General features: G+C 37.8%; 1 protein-coding gene across 1 annotated transcript in view; it reads right to left on the reverse strand.

Annotated features, from left to right (window-relative positions):
- THEMIS (thymocyte selection associated) overlaps nt 1-19,664 on the reverse strand; it is a 203,662-nt gene that overhangs the window by 92,593 nt on the left and 91,405 nt on the right. The window contains exon 4 of the mRNA XM_014586185.2: nt 17,973-19,021. Within this exon, the coding sequence (XP_014441671.1) occupies nt 17,973-19,021 (1,049 nt within the window). The remainder of the gene's footprint in view (nt 1-17,972; nt 19,022-19,664) is intronic.

The following is a 19,664-nucleotide window of genomic DNA, read 5'->3' on the forward strand; positions in this document are numbered from 1 at the left end:
GGAAAGAGTCAATATTATGGAATTATATGAAACTGTGACTAATGTGCAGAAATTTTAAATATATATGTTGCAATAGAATTGACTTAGAAAAAAAATTAAATTTCCTCCCACATTTATTGAGCAATTGTTATGTACAAGAAACTTTACTAAACATCAGGAAGCAATCATGATAACATAGTCTTAGACCTAAAAACTCACAAACTGGCCCAAGAAAACTGGCACAGGTTGTAGGGCATCAGTGCATGGTATGGGAGCCACATGGGAGACCTGGATTCAGATTCCAGGTTGATCTGAAAATGCCAGGCATTCCCATGCATGCCAGTGATCCTAGCCAGGTGCAAGGCTGAGGGAGGATCATAGAATGGTGAGACTCTGTTGGGATGGGGGTGCCTCACTCTCTCTTCCTCTTCTCCCATACACTCATAAAAAATAAATAAAATACACTTTTAAGAAAAGCACAGAATGTGGTAACCAAGAGAGACAAGTACAAGAGCCCATTATAACACTTTATAAGAGCTCTAATAATAATTTGTATGGCCTGTTGTAAAAACCTGAATTAAAAGAACCAAATTCAGACTGTGAGCTGGGCACTGGGAGGTAGAAGAATGCCATGGAAATTTCCTAGAATAAGTAACAATATGAAGTGTCCAGAAGAAGGTAAGGGATGGTTTAGAATTTCAGCTCTTACACTTACCGGTAGTTTTCTTTCCTTGGGAAATTTTTATCTAAACTTTAATGTCCTTGTCTGCAAATCAGAACTAATAGCAAAATTCATAGGATATTGAAATTATTTAATGAGAATTATTTAGCTATTTTGAATTCATTAGGAGTCCAGCAAATGGTTATTCAAAAGCAAACAAATAACTAAGATACATCTGAAAGGTTAGGGCCTCAGGAGAGAATAAAGTCTTTGCAAACTATGGTATTTTTCAGTTTATTGTTATTTCTGTCATGGACAAAAGGGGAGGGAGAGAGAAAGGAAGAGAACTGGACAGAATCTTGATCCCATGATCCACCCCAGCCACAGACAGTTCCAGATCATGAGCATGTCTGTACCTGGCACTCAGGGAGGTCTCCAGATATGAAAGCAGTACCTTATCATGAGAGTCAGCCTTGCAGAGCACCATGTTTTACCACTGCACCACCATCCAGACCCTGGAAATTTCTTAATACAGCCAAATACTACTTATGTAAATATGAGGCAAGGGATGGAAACGGGATGGAGTAAAGCTCCAGAAATAATAAGTGGCAGATGGTACACAATTAAAAAGAGAGCTACAAAGCATTCTTCACAGAAAGAGTTTCATGGTGAGATTTTCCTTGCAGAGTGATCAGTGCATCCATGATGTGGATAATAAGTTTGAATCTGGTGTGACAAGAATCAAAAATACTAGTTGGGAGACGGCCTTCATAATTCATATGAGAAATAATGAAGACCTAAAACAAGGAGCTAAATATTCAAGATATGAAAGAAGCAGAGTCTACAGGATTTGATGATTGACAAATGGAAAAGGGAAAGAAAAGGAAGGTTCATCTGGCTTAGGCTCGTCCATAGATGGTAGTGGCAAATGCAATGATAAGAAATATAGAAGGAGGGTTCTACATGAGATTTCTTCTTCTTTTCTTTTTATTCTTTCTTTCTTTCTTTTTTTTTTTAAAGACAGCGTAATCATCTTTATATTGTTCACTGGAACCACGTTTCTCTCTATTTCAAGGCTTAAGGGGAGGTTACTCATTCTCACCTTAAGATAGGCTAATTTTTCATAAGTGAAGTTGAGAGAGAGAGAGAGAGAGATTATGTTTGTGCGTTATTTTCAGTTCATAATTCTACTTTAAAATATGTTCAGTTCTAAATGTCTGTGAAACATTTGTGAACTATCTGCACTGAGATGCTTAGTATGACATTGATTATGAGTCTGTAATTTAGAAAAATCTGGACTGAGAATGATGATTCAAGTGTCAGCGCATGAAAATGGTAATTGAAGTTCTGCGAGAGGGCGAGATGAAGCCTTACCCATTCCATGAGAACTGGTCATGTTCTAGAAGAGCCCACTAAGAATGTTATATTTTAGAAATTTCTTCTATGATGACACGTAGTTCTGTGAAATGTTGTTACCAATTAAAGGAAGTGAATTGATTTCCACAATTATTTTCACGTATTAGAGAGAGATAAAGAGAGGCCACACTATATAATCTTTTCAGGGTCTTGGTGTGTCACAGTCTGCTGTCTGCAGCCTCCCAATTAGCTAGGGTTACAGGTGCTCACAACCATCTTCAGCATAGTCAGTTTGGTCCAGGAACTGAACCTACGCTTTCCAGTATCCCAGATGATGGTGCTACTTTTGCAATGTCACGGTTGGGCCAAAATGTAGATTTTTGCTAGGTTTGGTTTAGTTTGGTTTGAATTTGAACCGGGTTTTGCTATGTTGTGATCCTCCTGCCTCAGCCTTCTAAGTAGCCTGAATTACAGGCAGGAGCCACCTCACCTGGCTAGATTTCCACAATATTTTTGTAAGAAAAAGAAACATGCATCAGTCAGCCATGGCTTGAATTTTAATTCTAAAATGACAAATATTTTCCACAGTACTGAGTCTCTTAAATTCTTACTCATTATATCTGCCTGAAAGGCAGTGACCTAGACTGTGTCTTAGAAAGCTAGCTCAAGGTAATGACTCTTTTTCCACCTCTGAAATTCAGATGCAAAATTATGGAACTAGCTAGTGTGCTTGTGTGTGAGGATTAAATGAGTTTATAGAGTGCAGAAACCTTAGAATAGTGGTTAATTCAGTAGAAGCACTCAGCTAATACAGCTCTTGGGTTTCTGTCTTTTAGACTTTTAAAATGTTATAAATATGTTTTGGTTTTTGGTATTTGCCATAGGGCTTGTGTGCACATAAGAGAGAGACAGAGAGAAAGTGAGAGATCCCCGCCAGGGGGCATGGTCACACTGCTATCTCTCCTCCATTCTCCTCTCAGGATTTTGGGAATGCATGCAGACATGCAAAGCACAACTTTCAAACTGCATAGTCCAGGATTTTAACCATGGTCAGCTGTGTGGGAATCCAGTGCCTTAACCACCACGCCACCTGCTGTCCCCTAGACTTTTTTTTTTTTTTTTCAGATTCTTGCCATAGGATGCAGGCACTCACCAGAAAGGAAAGATACAATGACAAAGAAAGGGAAAGTGAGATATCACCCCTCAGGGGAAATGGCCATGCCTCATTCCCTTCTTCTCCATTCTCTTCTCAGGATTTTGGGCATGTATGCACACATGACCCGTGTGATTTTTTTTTTTTTTGGAGAAGTTTTTGCTATAGGGAGCGTATGCTCGCCAGACAGAGAGAGAAAGAGAGACAGAAAGCAAGAAATCACCCCCCAGGGAGGCTGGCCACGGCTCAATTCCTTCTCCTCCGTTCTCCTCTTGGGATCTTGGGCACGCACGCACACGTGAGTTTTAAGCCACCGGGTCCAGGATGCAAACCATGGTCGACTACATGGGAGTCCAGCAACATAGCCATTACGCTAACTGCTGGTTCCCAGTGTGATTATTTTCAAGTCTCCAGGTCTGGGACTCAAATCACTGCCAGCCATGTGGGAATCCAGCCACCTTAGCCACCACACCAGCTGCTGCCCATTCCCCAGACATTTCATGTACTTTGTTTTCCCTGTATTTCGGTCTTTCTAAGAGACATCTGTCTTCTTTGCTCACAGGTTCTACACTTTCCAGCATTATCCCACTTTCACAAAGAACTTCAGTTACCACTTCGTTCTGTGTGCTGATACACAAATGATCATTCTCAGTCCAGAGTCTCCTAAACTACAGACTCATAGTCACCGTGAAACTAGGCTTCTCAGTTCAGATATTTCGCAGACATTCAGACTGAACACACCTTAAACTCTAACCTCGCTCCAGCAAAATGATCCTATCTATGTCCTGTGTTGCTTATCATCAGGTGTTTCTTAATTAATTTTACTAAATCTGACCACAACCCACTCTGATGCTTCTATCAGAAACCTGGATACCTTTTTTACATTGTGCCTTTCTTATTCCTTACATTTCATCAACCACATATCCTTCTGGCACCGTATCCTAAAATTCTCTCGAATATGTCTTTCCCGTTACAGAGGCATCCTCTCTCCTTTATCATTGCTTCAGCTTTCTAGCTGGTCTCTCTGTCTTTATTCGGTTTGATGATTGGTTCTACAATTAGAATGACTTTCATAGTTTTATTGAGGTATGATCGATATTGTGACAGTGGTAAGTGTACAATTTAGTGATTTTTTTAGATGTGTAGAGTTGTGCAACCATCACCAAAAGTCAGTTCTAGAACATTTCTATGACCCAAACTTTTCCTTATGTGTGTTTGCAGTTCATCCCTACCGCTACCCACTACCCCAGGAAATCACTGATTTATTTTCTGTCTCTATAAACATGCCTTTTCCAGAATCGTGTATCTAAAATAGAAATGTTATTATTTCCTGACTAGAAATTCTGCAATGACCTCTATTTCTTCCTCTATTGAAAGTCCAAATTCCCTAAAATAGAGCAGTTTAATAAGGACCCATCTTGACCCAGCCATAGTGATGCACACTGCTAACATGCTGTGTTCAGCACACTATGACCACATGGGAGGCCAGAGTTGGATTCTTTGTCCAACCTAAAGGCTGGGCATGGTGGTGTGCACCTATAATCCCAGTCACTGAGGAAGGCTGAGCAGGAGAACTGAAACAAAGGGACCTTGCCTGAAAAAAAGAGATGGGGGGGAACCAGCAGTTAGTGTAATGGCTATGTCGCTGGATTCCCACGTAGTCGACCTAAAGGCTGGGCATGGTGGTGTGCACCTATAATCCCAGTCACTGAGGAAGGCTGAGCAGGAGAACTGAAACAAAGGGACCTTGCCTGAAAAAAAGAGATGGGGACATGGTGTGAGCCTGTAGTCCCACCTGGGAGACTAAGGCAGGGGAACTGCAATGTGGGAAGACATAGTATTTAAAAATAAATTAATTAAAAATAAAAAGGACCAATTCTTTTTCGTGTGGAACACAGCTGTGTTTCTTTTTCTTCATTCTTCACTGCACTAAAAGAATGCAGTATTCATTTTATCAACTAGTATGATAATGAGGAGAAAATTGGAACTAATTTGTTTCATATTCTAAAGCTTTAGCTGTGAGTTTAATGTGGCATAAGATCTGTTTTTGAAGAAAGGTGAAGGTAACAGAAACAAAATTATGTCTTGGAAAAATTAGAATGAAGGGAAGAATTGACTAAAAAGAAGAAAGAAAAGGGATGGTGGGTGAAACCCCCTCGGCCCAAAACCTAGTAGCAATCTTTTGGAAACTGGTCAAATCACACCAGGCACATGTATGTGCATATCGAAAATCTCAGGAGGAGAATGGAGAAGGGATTTCAGGGTGGCCATCCCCCGAAGGGGTGATTTCTCACTTTCCCCCTCTATGTCTTTCTCTGTCTATCTCCTCACTAGCAAGTTCACATGCCCTGTGACAGAAACCAAAAGAAAGAAAGAAGAAAGAGGGACCAGCAGTTAGCGTAATGGCCATGTCACTGGACTCCCATGTAGTCGACCGCAGTTTGAGTTCCAGAGCCGGTGGTTTAAACTCATGCCAGGCGTGTGTGCATGCATGCCCAAGATCCCAAGAGGACAATGGAGGAGAAGGGATTGCAGTGTGGTCATCTCCCCTGGGGGATGATTTTTCGCTTTCTGTCTCTCTCTGTCTTTCTGGTGAGTGCACATTCCCTATAGCAAAACTTCCCAAAAAGAAAAAGAAAAAAAAAAAAAGAAGAAAGAAAAAGAAGGAAAGAAAGGAAGAAAACGAAAGAAAAGAACCAAACAACTTGTCAACCCTGAGCTAAGAAACGAGGTATTAACAAACTTTTGTAATCTGCTCCCTTTACTGTTCTACCTTCATGTTTTCACTCTGTGCTAAACCCATTATAAAGCTTTCCCAGATCGTGATGGAATTATCCTACACACTATCACCACCACATGGCCTCCTCTGGATAGACCCACTGGGCATCACTCTGTATCTGTATATTCTAGTTATTCATTCTATTTAAATCTAAACATCAAAATGCCATTTTCTGAGCTCAATTCAAAATTTTAATAAGAGGTCCCAAATATCCCTGTATTAATCTAGTAACACTTTTCTCTAAAGTGTCCACATTATAACCATATTTTTCTATGTGAAATCTATTTGATGGGAAGTTCCAAGTATATATATCCTATTTAATTCACCTCACATGTCTCCAGTTACTTACCATAGCAAATGGCACATTATTAAGACTTTATACCTGTGAAATTAAAATAAGTATAAATAATAATAATATTAATAATTATTTTAACATTTAAAATAATTATACATAAGTAATGTAAAAGCATTGTACATATAATGTACATTTTTGATATTATTTAATGAAATGAAAACCAAGGGGTTTTTTAATCTTTCTCCTCAATCCTTTATTTTTTTTTAAAGAGAGATTTTTAAAAAAAGCAAGTGTGTGCTTGCTGGAGAGACAGACAGAAATAGAGAGACAAAAGGTGAGAAATCACCCCCTCCTCCCCTGGGGGGATGACCACATCACAATCCTTTCTCCTCCATTCTCCTCTTGGGATTTTGAGCACACATGCCCAGCATGAGTTTTAAGCTGCTGGGTCTGGGACTCAAATCATGGTCAACTATGTGGGAGTCCAGCAACATAACTATTATACTGTCTTCCAGTCCCTCTCCTCAATCTTTTACTGTTATGTATTTATAGTTTTCCTTTAGGGAGAAGTAATAGTTTCTAGACTTTTCCTTGTTCGTTATGATTATGTCCATTCTGAACGCTTTCTCATGCTGTCCTTTATAAACCTTTGGATCTACATAAAGAGAAGGCTACATATTTGCTCTGGAGTTTGTGTTATCACCTACTGGACAAGAAATTCCTAAATTACTAGTCCTAGTCCTCATCCTAGTTCCTGAAGGTTATTTCAGTTAAACTCTGAATCATTACCGAACAGCTTTTTACAGATGCCAAAGCACATTAGCTAATATTGTGTCTCTAAGATACTCTAATATAGTCTCATCTTTTTTCTCCTCATTAGACTGGGGAAGAAGAATCTTGAGCACAATAAACCTACATTCTTTATAAGCATAGCATGTCAACAGGATGTTCTTAGCTTACCTAGGCACTTCCCCCCACCCTTGATGTCTTCCAGAGCTATGCTGAGAACTTTGGCAATCCTCCAGACCAGGCATGTATGACAGCATGCCATCTCAAAACTGAGCTCTTTAAAAAAATAACATCTAAAGCACATTTAAAGAGATTTAAAAACAAAGATAAGACATCACTTCTGATTGCTTTCTTTAATGAATCTTCATACATGAATAATTCTGAAAGTCATTATGTGTGTGTGTGTGTGTGTGTGTGTGTGTATGTAATGTATAATAAGAAATGTATGAGAGCACATGAGAACTTTAAAAGAGAGCATCATAGAGAAGAGATAGAAGATTGAGCTGCAAGGCACTAGAACATTAAGAGATAAGGAAGACCAGACCACTGCACTGGTGGTACAGTGGTTGAGGAGGTTGGATCCCACAGGGTTGACTACACTTTTGGAGTATGGACCTGACAGTTTGGAAATCATGCCAGGGATATGTGCATGCTTGCCAAGAATCCCAACAGAAGAGATGGAGAGAGATTGTGATATGACCAGCCCCCATAGGGAATGCTTTCTCATTTCCTTTCTCTTTCTCTCTCTCTCCTGCAAGCACACATGCCCTCTAGCATATTAGATAGATAAATAAATAAGTAAGTAAGTAAGTAAGTAAGTAAGTAAGTAAGTAAATAAATAAATAAATAATGAGTTAAGGATGTGCCAGCAATAAAAGACAAGTGAAAATTCAACCACTGAAATATCAAGAGGACATGATATTACTAAATCCAAAGAAAGCATTTCAAAAGGTAAGTAGTGTTCAACTGTGCCATATTTCACCTAGTATTCAAATATATGAGGATTGAGGATTGACCATGAAATTGGTCAACCTGAGTATCATCACTAGTAACCACAGAGCATTTTGTACCTCTCTGTCTCAGTGACCTCATCTGCAAAATAGAAATAATCACAGCACATGTCTCCTGGAGCTCTGTGGGGGACTAAATCAGAGAAGGATGCACACAAGCACCTAGCATGGAATCAGTGGGAGGAAAGCTGAGTCATGAGGATTTGGTGTTTTTACTACAAAAGATTGAGATTATCTGGATCAGAGATCTCAGGATATTTTATTGAACACGGGATGCCTGACAACTTTGTGAGAGAAAATTTGGTTGGTACAGAGTAGCACAGGAAGGGAAAATGGAGAATTGATTGTAGTTCATAAGAGAAGTTGGACCCAGAACCAATAAGGAAAAAAATAACTTGGGTAGGGCAGGTCCCATTCTTGAAAAATGAATGAGAGAACACATGACTTCATGTTTCATCCTATTTCACAAGTGGTAGCTGTACGCTTTTGAAATATCAATTAAGACTGTTTTTTTTAATTTTATTTTATACATTCCATTACATTATTTAGCTTACAAAGTGAATATTTCAGCAGGTGAACATTTCTCCCTAGTCCAGTTGATAAAACTATAAAATATCTTCAACATATAATGCCATATTTCTTTGTACCACTAATGTTTGCCTATTTTTCTTCTAAATGTCCTTCCTCAGACCCTATTCTTTCACAGACACTATATCTGGTATTTACATCCACTTACTGCGTTTCTATATCCTTTAGTCAATCAGTTTCAGTCATAGAGTGTGGACACTCGGTATATATTAAGTGGGGACATACAATATCTCTCCTTCATAGCCTGGCTTGCTTCACTCAGCAGTAAATCTTCCATATTTTTCCACTTTCTGCCAAAAGCCAGGATTTTTTTTTTTATGGCTGAATAGGCAATCCCTTCTCCTCCATTTTACTCTCGGGATCTTAGGCATGCATGCACATGTGCCTGGCGTGAGTTTAAGCCACCAGGTCCAGGACTCGAACCGCGGTCGATTATGTGGGAGTCCAGCAACAGCCATTACGCTAACTGCTGGTCCCCTATTTGTAGATTTTTTGAGGAATCTCCAAATTGTTCTCCACAGTGGCTGGACCAATTTACATTCCCACCAGCAGTGTTAAGAGAGTTTCCCTTTCACCACACCCCCTCCAGCACTTATCATTTTTTTTTTTAATCTTAGCTATTCTGACTGGGGTTAGGTGGCATCTCATTTTTGTTTTGATCTGCATTTCCCTTACAATGAGGGATGTTGAGCATTTTTTCATATGCCTTTTGGCTAGTCAGTCGTATGTCATCTTTACAGAGTGTTTTTTTCAACTCATTCTCCCATCTTTTAATAGGATTGAAACATTAATTAAGATTGTTAAAGTATTTGATAACAACAATACATTTTTATAAGTATATATTGTATATGTATTTATATATATATTTTAATATATATTGTGTATATTAGATATTTTATGCCTTCAGAATTTTATAATCAGTCCTTTTTAATTTGTGTCTGCATAAAGAGCAATGGATTTATTAAATAGTTCTAACAGTCTTTTAACATCCCTATCAATTTCCATTTGGTTAATTTTGTAGTCAATAACCTGATTTTATAGGATTCCCTCTTAATTTCTCTTTTCATCAGATCAAATATTAGCACTATAACTAGTTTGTGGTAAGTATCTTAAATGATACCATGTCCTACAAAGGAGCTTAAAGCAACTTGTTCTAGTACAAGTGTTTCTTGATAATTAAATATAGGTAGAAGTATGCTAAGACATCATCTTCTCATTGAAGTTAGATTCTGGACAAAACATATAAGAAAATAGGGTTATAGAAGTTTGGCTGAGAGTTTTCCCATATATCATGCTGTATGAAATGCTTCTCTATTAATTTTTAGAATATTTATGGGCTCCCTGGTCTCTTAAATTCAAAGTTAATTTTCATTTTCTATACTCTACCATATTTAAGAGACTTTTTCCCTTTTAAGCATTCTTTCCAAAATTTGGAAGAAAATACTGATTTTTGGAAGCCTATCCTTATACATTCTTTCATAGCCATCTTATGTTCATTTTCTATCCTAACATTTACCCAGGAAATTAGGTTTGGCAAGCAAAGCATAAATATTTTTACTGATGTGGCATTGACATCAATGAAAACAGCACTGAAAGATTAAAAGTAATGAGTGGCTTGCGAGAAACTGGGGAGTTGTAACAAAACTTATTTTCTCAAATATATAGCTTAGTCTTATCGATTTATTTCTAGGCAAGGTTTTCATTCTAACATAAATTAAGAACTGATAAATATAGTAATAGAAAATTCAGAAAAATCCATTTTAAAAACTGCAAAGCTAGCTGGAAATTTTCTCTTATACTTTTCTCCAACTATTCTTTTGACTTTTTTTGTTTTGATTTACAAAACAAAAATGAAGTAGTAAGCTCAATAACAGAATTAAACATATTAAATATATAGCAAGCCCACATTCAGTTCAATGACTATAAGCATTAAAATCACTATAGAGATTATAGGAAGTTGGCAATTCCAGTGCCCTCACTTTATATATATTGCGTATATTAGATATTTTATGCCTTCAGAATTTTATAATCAGTCCTTTTTAATTTGTGTCTGCATAAAGAGCAATGGATTTATTAAATAGTTCTAACAGTCTTTTAACATCCCTATCAATTTCCATTTGGTTAATTTTGTAGTCAATAACCTGATTTTATAGGATTCCCTCTTAATTTCTCTTTTCATCAGATCAAATATTAGCACTATAACTAGTTTGTGGTAAGTATCTTAAATGATACCATGTCCTACAAAGGAGCTTAAAGCAACTTGTTCTAGTACAAGTGTTTCTTGATAATTAAATATAGGTAGAAGTATTCTAAGACATCATATTCATTTAACCAAATAGCTCATTTTTATGATGTTATTGGTCATTTCAAACAAGAATTTCTAGGTCCTGGACAGATAAAACAATGAAGACTATGCTAAATTTCTTAAAAACCAGAAATCTAGTACAAAGCAAATTATTCCAAATTTTATTCAACTATTTTGCTAATCTATTAGGAAAATAATACTTCACAAATTCCCATTTTAATAATCACTAACACTGAAAAAAACAATAATCACACGTTTGTGATATTTTAGTTCTTTACAACATACTTTAGCATTGGAGAAACTGTACCCACTAATGATTTTTATCATCATTTCTCAGTAGAGAACATTTTCAGTTGTTTGAAAGCCCAAGGAGGGACATCATTTTGGTTCATTCAAGTATTTCCAACTGAGAGTAACTTCACCATCTCAGAATGAAACCAATGTTCTATAGATATACATTCTCTAGAGAAATTTGGCATTTTATCAGTAGTCTGATAATTTGTTCATTGTTTGTCAAAATGTTAAATTCAGGTACTGTTTCCAAATGTTGTACTTTAACCAATTCTTTTTCATTTACAACTCATTTAAACTAAATATCAACTATCCAGCTGGAAGTATTCACATAGTACATGTCAAGCCTAGAGCAAAAGTTTGAAAGTTGAGACTTCTTTTCTTCCAGAAGCACAAAAAGAACTTACAAATATTCTATATATGACATTGGGCACAGATCTACCTGTGAGGTTTCAGCTGTAACATGTTTGGCTAATTTAAATCCAGCTCTTCCTTTACTCATCATTTTTCACTCTTTTTCCGTCTTTTTCGCTTCTTTCTACCACAGTTGGATACTTACAGTCCATGCTGTTTACTAGACTACAAACCTCAGGCATTCCAAAAGCCTTGATTTATTAATCTGTATCTGACTTATCCTAAGAACAGCTCAAATATCCACTAACAAATGCTAACATAGTTTGCTACAGAATTTGTCCATTTTCTAAAGGAAGTTCATCTATTCCCTTTATTTTTCTTATTTCCCAGATTCAAGTACTCTGTTTTTCTTTTCTTTTTTTCTTTCTTTTTTTTGAGACAGAGATTTTTGCTAGTGGACAGACAGAGACAAAAAGTCAGAAATCACCCTTGGGGATGGTCATGCCACAATCCTTTTTCCTCCAGTCTCTTGGGATTTGGGGCACATACGTACACACACCCAGCATGAGTTTCAAGCCTCTGTGTTTGGGACCCAAACCACTGTCAGCCACGTGGGAGTCCAGTGCCTTAACAAGTATGTTGTTTGTTGACCCTAAGTATCCAGTTTTTAAGTGTGTCCATGTTCTACCTTCATCATCTATGGTCTTTGGAAATCGCTCTAACAATGATCTTCCCTATTCAGAGGGGGAAATGATTTATAACTTCTATATTAGACCAAGAAGACAGAGAGAGAGCAGATATATCTTTAGAAGCTCAGAGGTGATTAAAAATTCAAACCTTCTTAATGTCTATGCACTATATCAGGTTAACAGAAACAAAACCAGAATACACGGCTCACAACCTAATCCTATCAATGACAAACAAGTGAATATACTACTATTCTCTAAAGGTCTAGATTTAGCCCTTGAGCGTGGGTTTCTTTAACACCTTTCCACAATTCTAAGTGTCATGCCAGATCAGGAGTGACATATTAGCACCAGCAGCAGCTGTTGAAGTGTTCTCTCTGCACTTCCAGGAACCATTGCTTTCCTTCTGCCTTTTTCAGCTCTCACTCTAATTCCAGTACAGACTTTCTTTTCCACACATTTCACAGCACTTTGCCATTACTGCCTCCCATGCTCTTTGCCTTAATGTCTCCTCTGGGTGTTCTTGTCCGACAAAAATCTAGAAATTCCAGCAGCAAAGTGGACACTTGGGCATTAAACGGCCAAACAGAGTTAGTGAAATGCAAGATTTCTGGTCCCAGCTGCTGTCTCTGAAGATGTCGAATATCTCATCTTTCAACCAAAGGTTTGTTTTTCTATCTGGTTATAGACCTTTTCATCAGAACACAGAAGTTACATTTCTCCTGTGTGGTACTCAGAAGTCATAGTCATATATATCTACGACAGGCCAAACCCCAGTGAGTGTATGTTCTTCCAAACTATCTAAAACTACTTCTGACATCAAATCTAACCTTCAGGGAAGGAGAGCCTACCCCATAACATTTCTATTTCTAACACAATTTTAGGCTCAGCTTTATTTTTTAAGTCACTTTCTAATATCAGATTAAAAACCAAATGCACAGTTTTTAAAGATCCTATTTCTATATCATCTCATAACACTGAAAGAAATTTTGAAGAATCTGTTGTTTTAGATCCCATCCATTATTCTCCCCAGTAGTTAAATAACACATTAAATAGCAACAAAAAATCATTGCATGCAAAACTTCATAGACCCTAAGGCAGGCTGCATCCCTATTAGTATTCACTTTTAAATTCCTTTCTGTCCCTGCCTATATCTAAATTGCAATTTCAAGTTTCTACTAAAATTGTTTTTAAGGTTTTTTATTTTTTTTTATTTTAATCATGGTGAAATATGTGAGTGCAAGTGAAAGACAGAGAGAGACCCTCAGTAGGACTGGTCATGCCGCAGTTCTCTTTCTGCATCCATCAGTATCTTGGGTGTGCGTTTGTCCCAGCATATTTCAGGTGGACTAGGATGGGTATCCAAGCCTGAGGTCAGTCATGTGGCTTCCACCTCTGTAGTACAGTCTGCTAGCAACAGTGCCATAGAGGTTGGGCATTTAAAGTTGATTTTATTTTCCTTATTTATGCATTGCTACAGCTAATAACAGTTGAACAATCTTATCTTGGATATACATTTTTTTCTCATTTTCTGAGCCTCTATAACCTGTCATCATGCATTCTTAATTTCCAAACTTCTTAGAGGAACTTGCAGTGTTCATAACTGGCAATGAATACTGCTGTAGATGGCTTAGAATTAGCCAACTAGTAAGTACTGTTGCTAAGTACTTTTAAAATTCTTACTCATAGACTACCTATATCTGCCTTGTTATTTAACAATGCAAGAGAAGACTTAGTAAAGTAGATGGCTCATTGGGAAGACAAAAGTAAACTCATACAAGTGAAGCATCTAGTACTCTTACCTGTGCATGTACAAACACATCTGAATGAACTAAATGCACTTGCATATTTAAACTACAAATAACTCTTACAAATTGTTCTCTGAACTTAAAGTAATAATCCATATACATCCTAAATTTTCAAAGCTTGTTTTCAATGGCTGCAACCTGGCTATAAAGTCTAAGAATGTTTCATTTAGTCATTTTAAAAGCATAGATGATAAAAGAGCATTAATGTATATATTAGAAGAAACATCATATATATGTTTTTATCACATTTTGATAATAAATAATTGGTTGCAAGATCTTTGGAGTATATTATGCAAAAAACAGTCCATAAAAAATCTACTAAACAGATCCCTGTCTTCAGGGTGAGAAAATTATTGAAAATAAAGAGATGAGTAGGTCTAAACACAAGTAAATTATAGCATTCTCTTATACTTTAAATGGTTTCAGAAAAACTATAATGCTTTATCTAATACGTTAGAACAGATGGAACCAAACTAGGAGTTGTATTCTCTTCTTGACTTTCCAATCAAGTCTCAACCAAAGCAGAAATCCTCTGACAATGTCACAATGTACAGTTCCCTAACTTTAGCTATCACCTTTTTGGGATCAAGATATCTGTTCCAACCTATTACACCAAATTTTCCTTTCTTTTGACTATCAATCACTGTTGAAGATGTTGTGATGTCATGAAAGTCTACACCGTTTGCCACAGAGAGCTCTTTAAATGTATAAAATAACTAATATCATCTGGTACCAAGTCTTTCATGTTTAGACATCACTCAGTTCCATCGGCTGTTCCTCAAATGAAAATGGCTCCAGGATCGCTTAACATCTTAACTCTCCACACACTTCAGTTAACATTCTCTAGAGTGGAACTCAGTGCTGACAGTAAAAATCTATGTGGAGCATGACCAGTGAACAAATAGAAATTAAGAAGTTGATCTTGAATTCTACATGTATCAGCTTAGTCAAAAATTTCATTCACTTGATTTCAGTAGCCTGGGCATACATTGCTATTTTAGTTGTTTCTCTCATAAATTTTTTAGGTCATTTTCATCTGATGTTCTGCCAAAGGGCATTTTTTTATTTTAATTTTTAGTTTTCTATAGTTTTGTTTTTGCTATAGGGCATGTGCTTTCACCAGAGAGACAGAGAGATGAAAAGTGAGATATTACCTCTCTGGACTGGAAGATGGTCATGCCTTGTCCTCTTGGGATTTTGAGCATGCATGCACATGTGGCCCACATGAGTTTTAAGCCATTGGGTCTGGAACTCAAACTGCATTCAACTACATGGGAGTCCAGTGATGTAACCCTTATGCCATCTGCTGGTCCCAATTTTTAGGGTTTTTTAAAGATAGAGTCTTCCTACCATGATCCACCTGCCCCAGTAGGGACCACAGCAGATACCATCACCACTGGCTCTTTTTAGACAGAGTCTTGCTCTGTTGCCCACACAAGCCTTGGACTCCCAGTGCTCCTGCCTTGACCTTTCAGATTGCTGGGATTACAGGATCATACTATCATACACAGCCTATAGGCTGGATTGCAAGACAGTCCCCACATGTGAGCCTTCCATGTTGTACCAGCCAGCAGAACACAGTGTCTTAGCAGTGTTTGTCACCATCGCTGGGTCTAAAGCATTTCATCTATTGTACTATTTGCTCTCGTCTCTGTTTTGCCATGTGAGAACACAACATTCTTCTTTCCAGAGGATACAGCAACAAGGCACTATCTTAAAGCTTTGTTAGTGCCTTGGTCTTACACTTCTCAGCCTCCAGAACTTTGAGAGAATACATTTCCGATCTACATAAATTACCCACCCACCAATCTCGCCTCTACATGAGATAGCCAGTAAGGTGACTGCATCAGGAGATGGGCAGATGATCCAATCAAAATCCTTGTCTTTTTAAAATTTAAACCACACAAAGAAATTGCATTCTTCGCTAGGGATGAAACTATGAGATGTGAGATACAAGAACTCTCAGCAGTGGTGCCACTTGTGTCAACAAAGCTAGGCTGAGAACATAAAAGCAACATGTGATGAAAAGCAAAAGCCATTCTGGGTGTTTTTAAGATGATGGTTCAATTGTTCCTGAAGGCTAACTGTACCCTTAGGATCTCCATGGATACATGATAAATTCATTAAAACAAAAACAAAACCAAAAACACGTTTCAGCAAAACTTAGCTAAAGTTTTTACTTACTCTTTCTTCTCAACTTTATGTCCTATAATGGCCTGCTTATTGCTGTAATAAATTATTATAATCTTGGTGGCTTAAATAATAAAAATTAATTCTATGACAATCCTGTAAATTGCTAATCTGACACAGATCTCAATAGCTAAAATCAAGGTGTTGTCACCTGCACTTTTTTTCTGGAGGTTATACGAGGAAGTCTGTTTCTTGTCTTCTCCAGCTTCTAGAGGATAGCTGCATTTCTTGGTTCTTGGCTCCCTTCCTCCATCTTCAAAAACAGGGACATTGTGTTTCTGGCCATCCTTCAGTGGCCACATTTTCCTTAGCCCTGAGCTCAACTGGAAAATATTCTTTGAAGGACTCTTGTGATTAAATTGGACCTACCGAATAATCCAGGGTAATATCATCATAAGGTTTTCCATTTTAAGCACATACACAAAGTCTTTTTTGCCATGTAATGTGACATAATCACTGAGAATATGTTTCTGAGAATTTGTACATAGACATCTTTGGTGGGGCAGGGGAAGCATTATTCTGCCTACCCTTAAAAATGAGGAAAGCATTGAATGTCTCATATCATTCAACTCAGTAACAAAAATATCTTAAATAGGAGAAGCCAAAGACAACCTGTACATTAATAGCAACCTGTTAACATTATTTGAGAAATATTGAATTATTCTAAATGACTTCCTCAAGATGGTTTTCCTGTAAAGGAGATTTCTACTGATTTTATGTAGTCCTGAGGATGCATTTGGAGATCCTTACTGGATTTCTCCAGCATACAATCAGAATGCAATGTTTGAGATGTAGAATTAAAAGTATTTCCATATCCATATACTTAAAGCCTAAGGCTGCTATCATTCCCGAGAACAGAGTAAACACAACATCTCTCTTTGTTTTACTAATTGCTTTGTTTCCCTAAGCTGCCAGCACAACATCTGCCAGGCCAGAATGCACTCTTTGCACACATCACAGAACCACTGCTGGATAAACAACCTACATGTGGTGGTGGAAGGGCAGGCGCTTTCCAGGCAGCCAGCAGGCAGTTTGCATGAGGCAAAGACCTCAAGTAGACACCATGCTGAACCACTCGCCTCCAGATCTTCAGAGGGCTTATGGAGTTGTTGATTCTATAATGATCTCATACTGCCTGCAATTTTATTGATTTTGTTTTTCAATAGGACTGTTAAAGATTACAGTTCTAAGATAGGCAGAATGTGGGCAGATGCTCACATTCTCACACACAGTTCTGCCAAGATATTTTTACATCTTTCTGCACATAAAACAAAATGAAGACATGTGTTATAGATGCATGTTACCAGTAAGCCCTCTGAAGAAGGGAGTTTATCGTATGCTCATTTCCTGGATGAATAATTAAAATAATTCTACCTAGAACAAATGAACTGCACTTCCAAAATAAAAGTGATGTGCTTCTGAGGTACCTTATAATACATTCTTAATTATCAAACCGCAATTTGGGTCATCATATCCAAATGTCATCTCTGCTATTTCTAGCTCAATAAAACTTCATGCCACATCTACTGGTTAAGCATCAAAATACAAAATGCTGCAACAGCTTATGCTCTGTTGATGTTCATTCATCTACCATGTATCAAAAAGACTCATTTCAAATATGGCACGAAAGAAAGAAAAGTAAGCAAAAAACAAACTCAGAAAAGACTTGAAATAAATTTCCTTAAGAAAAACATTCTGGAGGGAAAAATGACAAAACCACAGTCTTACCTTGGGAGACTTAGGCAGATCCACTGTTCTCTCTTCTGGTAAGGTTAGCAAGGTTAACTTTGTTTCCTCCACTATGGGATGTTTGGGAGGGCGAGGTGGGGGGTGCAGGAGAGAGCTCTCGTATCTCCGCATCATGTAATATTGCTCTTCAGTGATCTCTTCAACCAGAGTCCTGACTAACAATGATCCTGTTTCCCCAGACAAATTACTCACTAACTGAACCGTCATACTCAAGCGGCTAACAGGAATTTCCCAGCACTCCTTGGGATTGGCAAAATCACTTATGAGTAGATAAGAGTCGGTGATATCTTCTTCCAACTGCAGTCCTGGTATGGCAGCCAAAATGTCCTCTTCTATGGAAAGATCTCTTACAGATACTTTCACATTGAAGGGCAAGCGGAACTGTTGACAGAGTTCTGAAATCTGGTACTGTTTCTTATCATGAATCACCTCAACAAAGCCTCCTTCCATGTACAAAGGGAGCAGCGTGGCCTTGTAGGACTTTTTGAGGATCTTTTCACAAGCCAGAACATTCAACACTTTTTTTATTCCCTCACAGAGGACTTCTGTGGTCTCAGGGTGATGCACTAGAAACTGATCCCCGACGGATACAGATGACAGCTCCTCATGAGGGGAACAAAAGGCTTTGGTGGCCACCACGTGGAGAGGTTCCTTTTCACTGGTAGCTATCTCTAGGTCATAGGCAGTTGGGAACTCCCGCGGCCGCCTCTTGAATTTGCCTTTATAGCTAGTGGGGATTAAGAAGTGTCTTTTCGGAAAATTACTTCTAATTTCTGAAGCTAAGATCCTCGATGCCTGGTACTTTTTGTGGATCACAATGGTTTTCCCAGGTTGTAAAATGCTTCTGGGCAGCTGATTACCTTGAGGTGCTTCTATGATTTCAGCCACTATGGGGAATTCTTTATTGGTCATTTCAAAGAGATCTTCTGTAGACAACAGCTGAAGAAACCAGTTAGCATCATAAGAGTCAGTAATGTCTTTAACTTCGACATCTAAACTGGGGAGGATGCGAACTATATCCTTTCGGACTGGGGGGAAAATAAAGAAAAGGACAATTACATTTTATGCAGCAAGATGTATCAAGAAGTTTGCTGTCAGACTTTCTCTTGGTAACATGGCTAATTTTATTTAAAAAAAAAAAAGAAAAGAAAAAGAGAAGAACTGAGATGATGACGAATATAAAATTTCTTACAAGTAAATTTCTTTCTTTTTTTTTTTTTTCAAATTCTAAGATAAAAAAGTGTATATAGGGACCAGCAGATGGCATAATGGCTATCTCACTGGACTCCAATGTAGTTGACTGTGGTTCAAGTCCTGGACCCAGTGGTGTAAACTCTCGCTGTGCGCATGTGTGTGTGTGTGCCCAAGATCCTGAGAGGAGAATAGAGAAGGGATTGCAGCGTGGCCATCCACCCTGGGGGAGTGATTTCTCACTGTGTATCTCTCTGTCTTTCTTTGTCTTTCTGGCGAGCGCATGTACTCTATGGCAAAAACTTCTCCAAAAAAGAAAAGAAAAAGGAAAACAAAAGTGTATATAAAACCAGCACCCAAAAGCCTATGCTCAGGTTATGAAATAGATGTTCACCAATTGCTTTGAGCACTATGAATCTCACCAAAATAACACCTTCCTCACTCTTACCTAAGAATGACCACTCTTTCAACACTTGCATT

The sequence above is a fragment of the Tupaia chinensis genome, unplaced genomic scaffold, assembly GCF_000334495.1.
Source record: "Tupaia chinensis unplaced genomic scaffold, TupChi_1.0 Scaffold000117_2, whole genome shotgun sequence".
Classification (NCBI taxonomy): domain Eukaryota; kingdom Metazoa; phylum Chordata; class Mammalia; order Scandentia; family Tupaiidae; genus Tupaia; species Tupaia belangeri.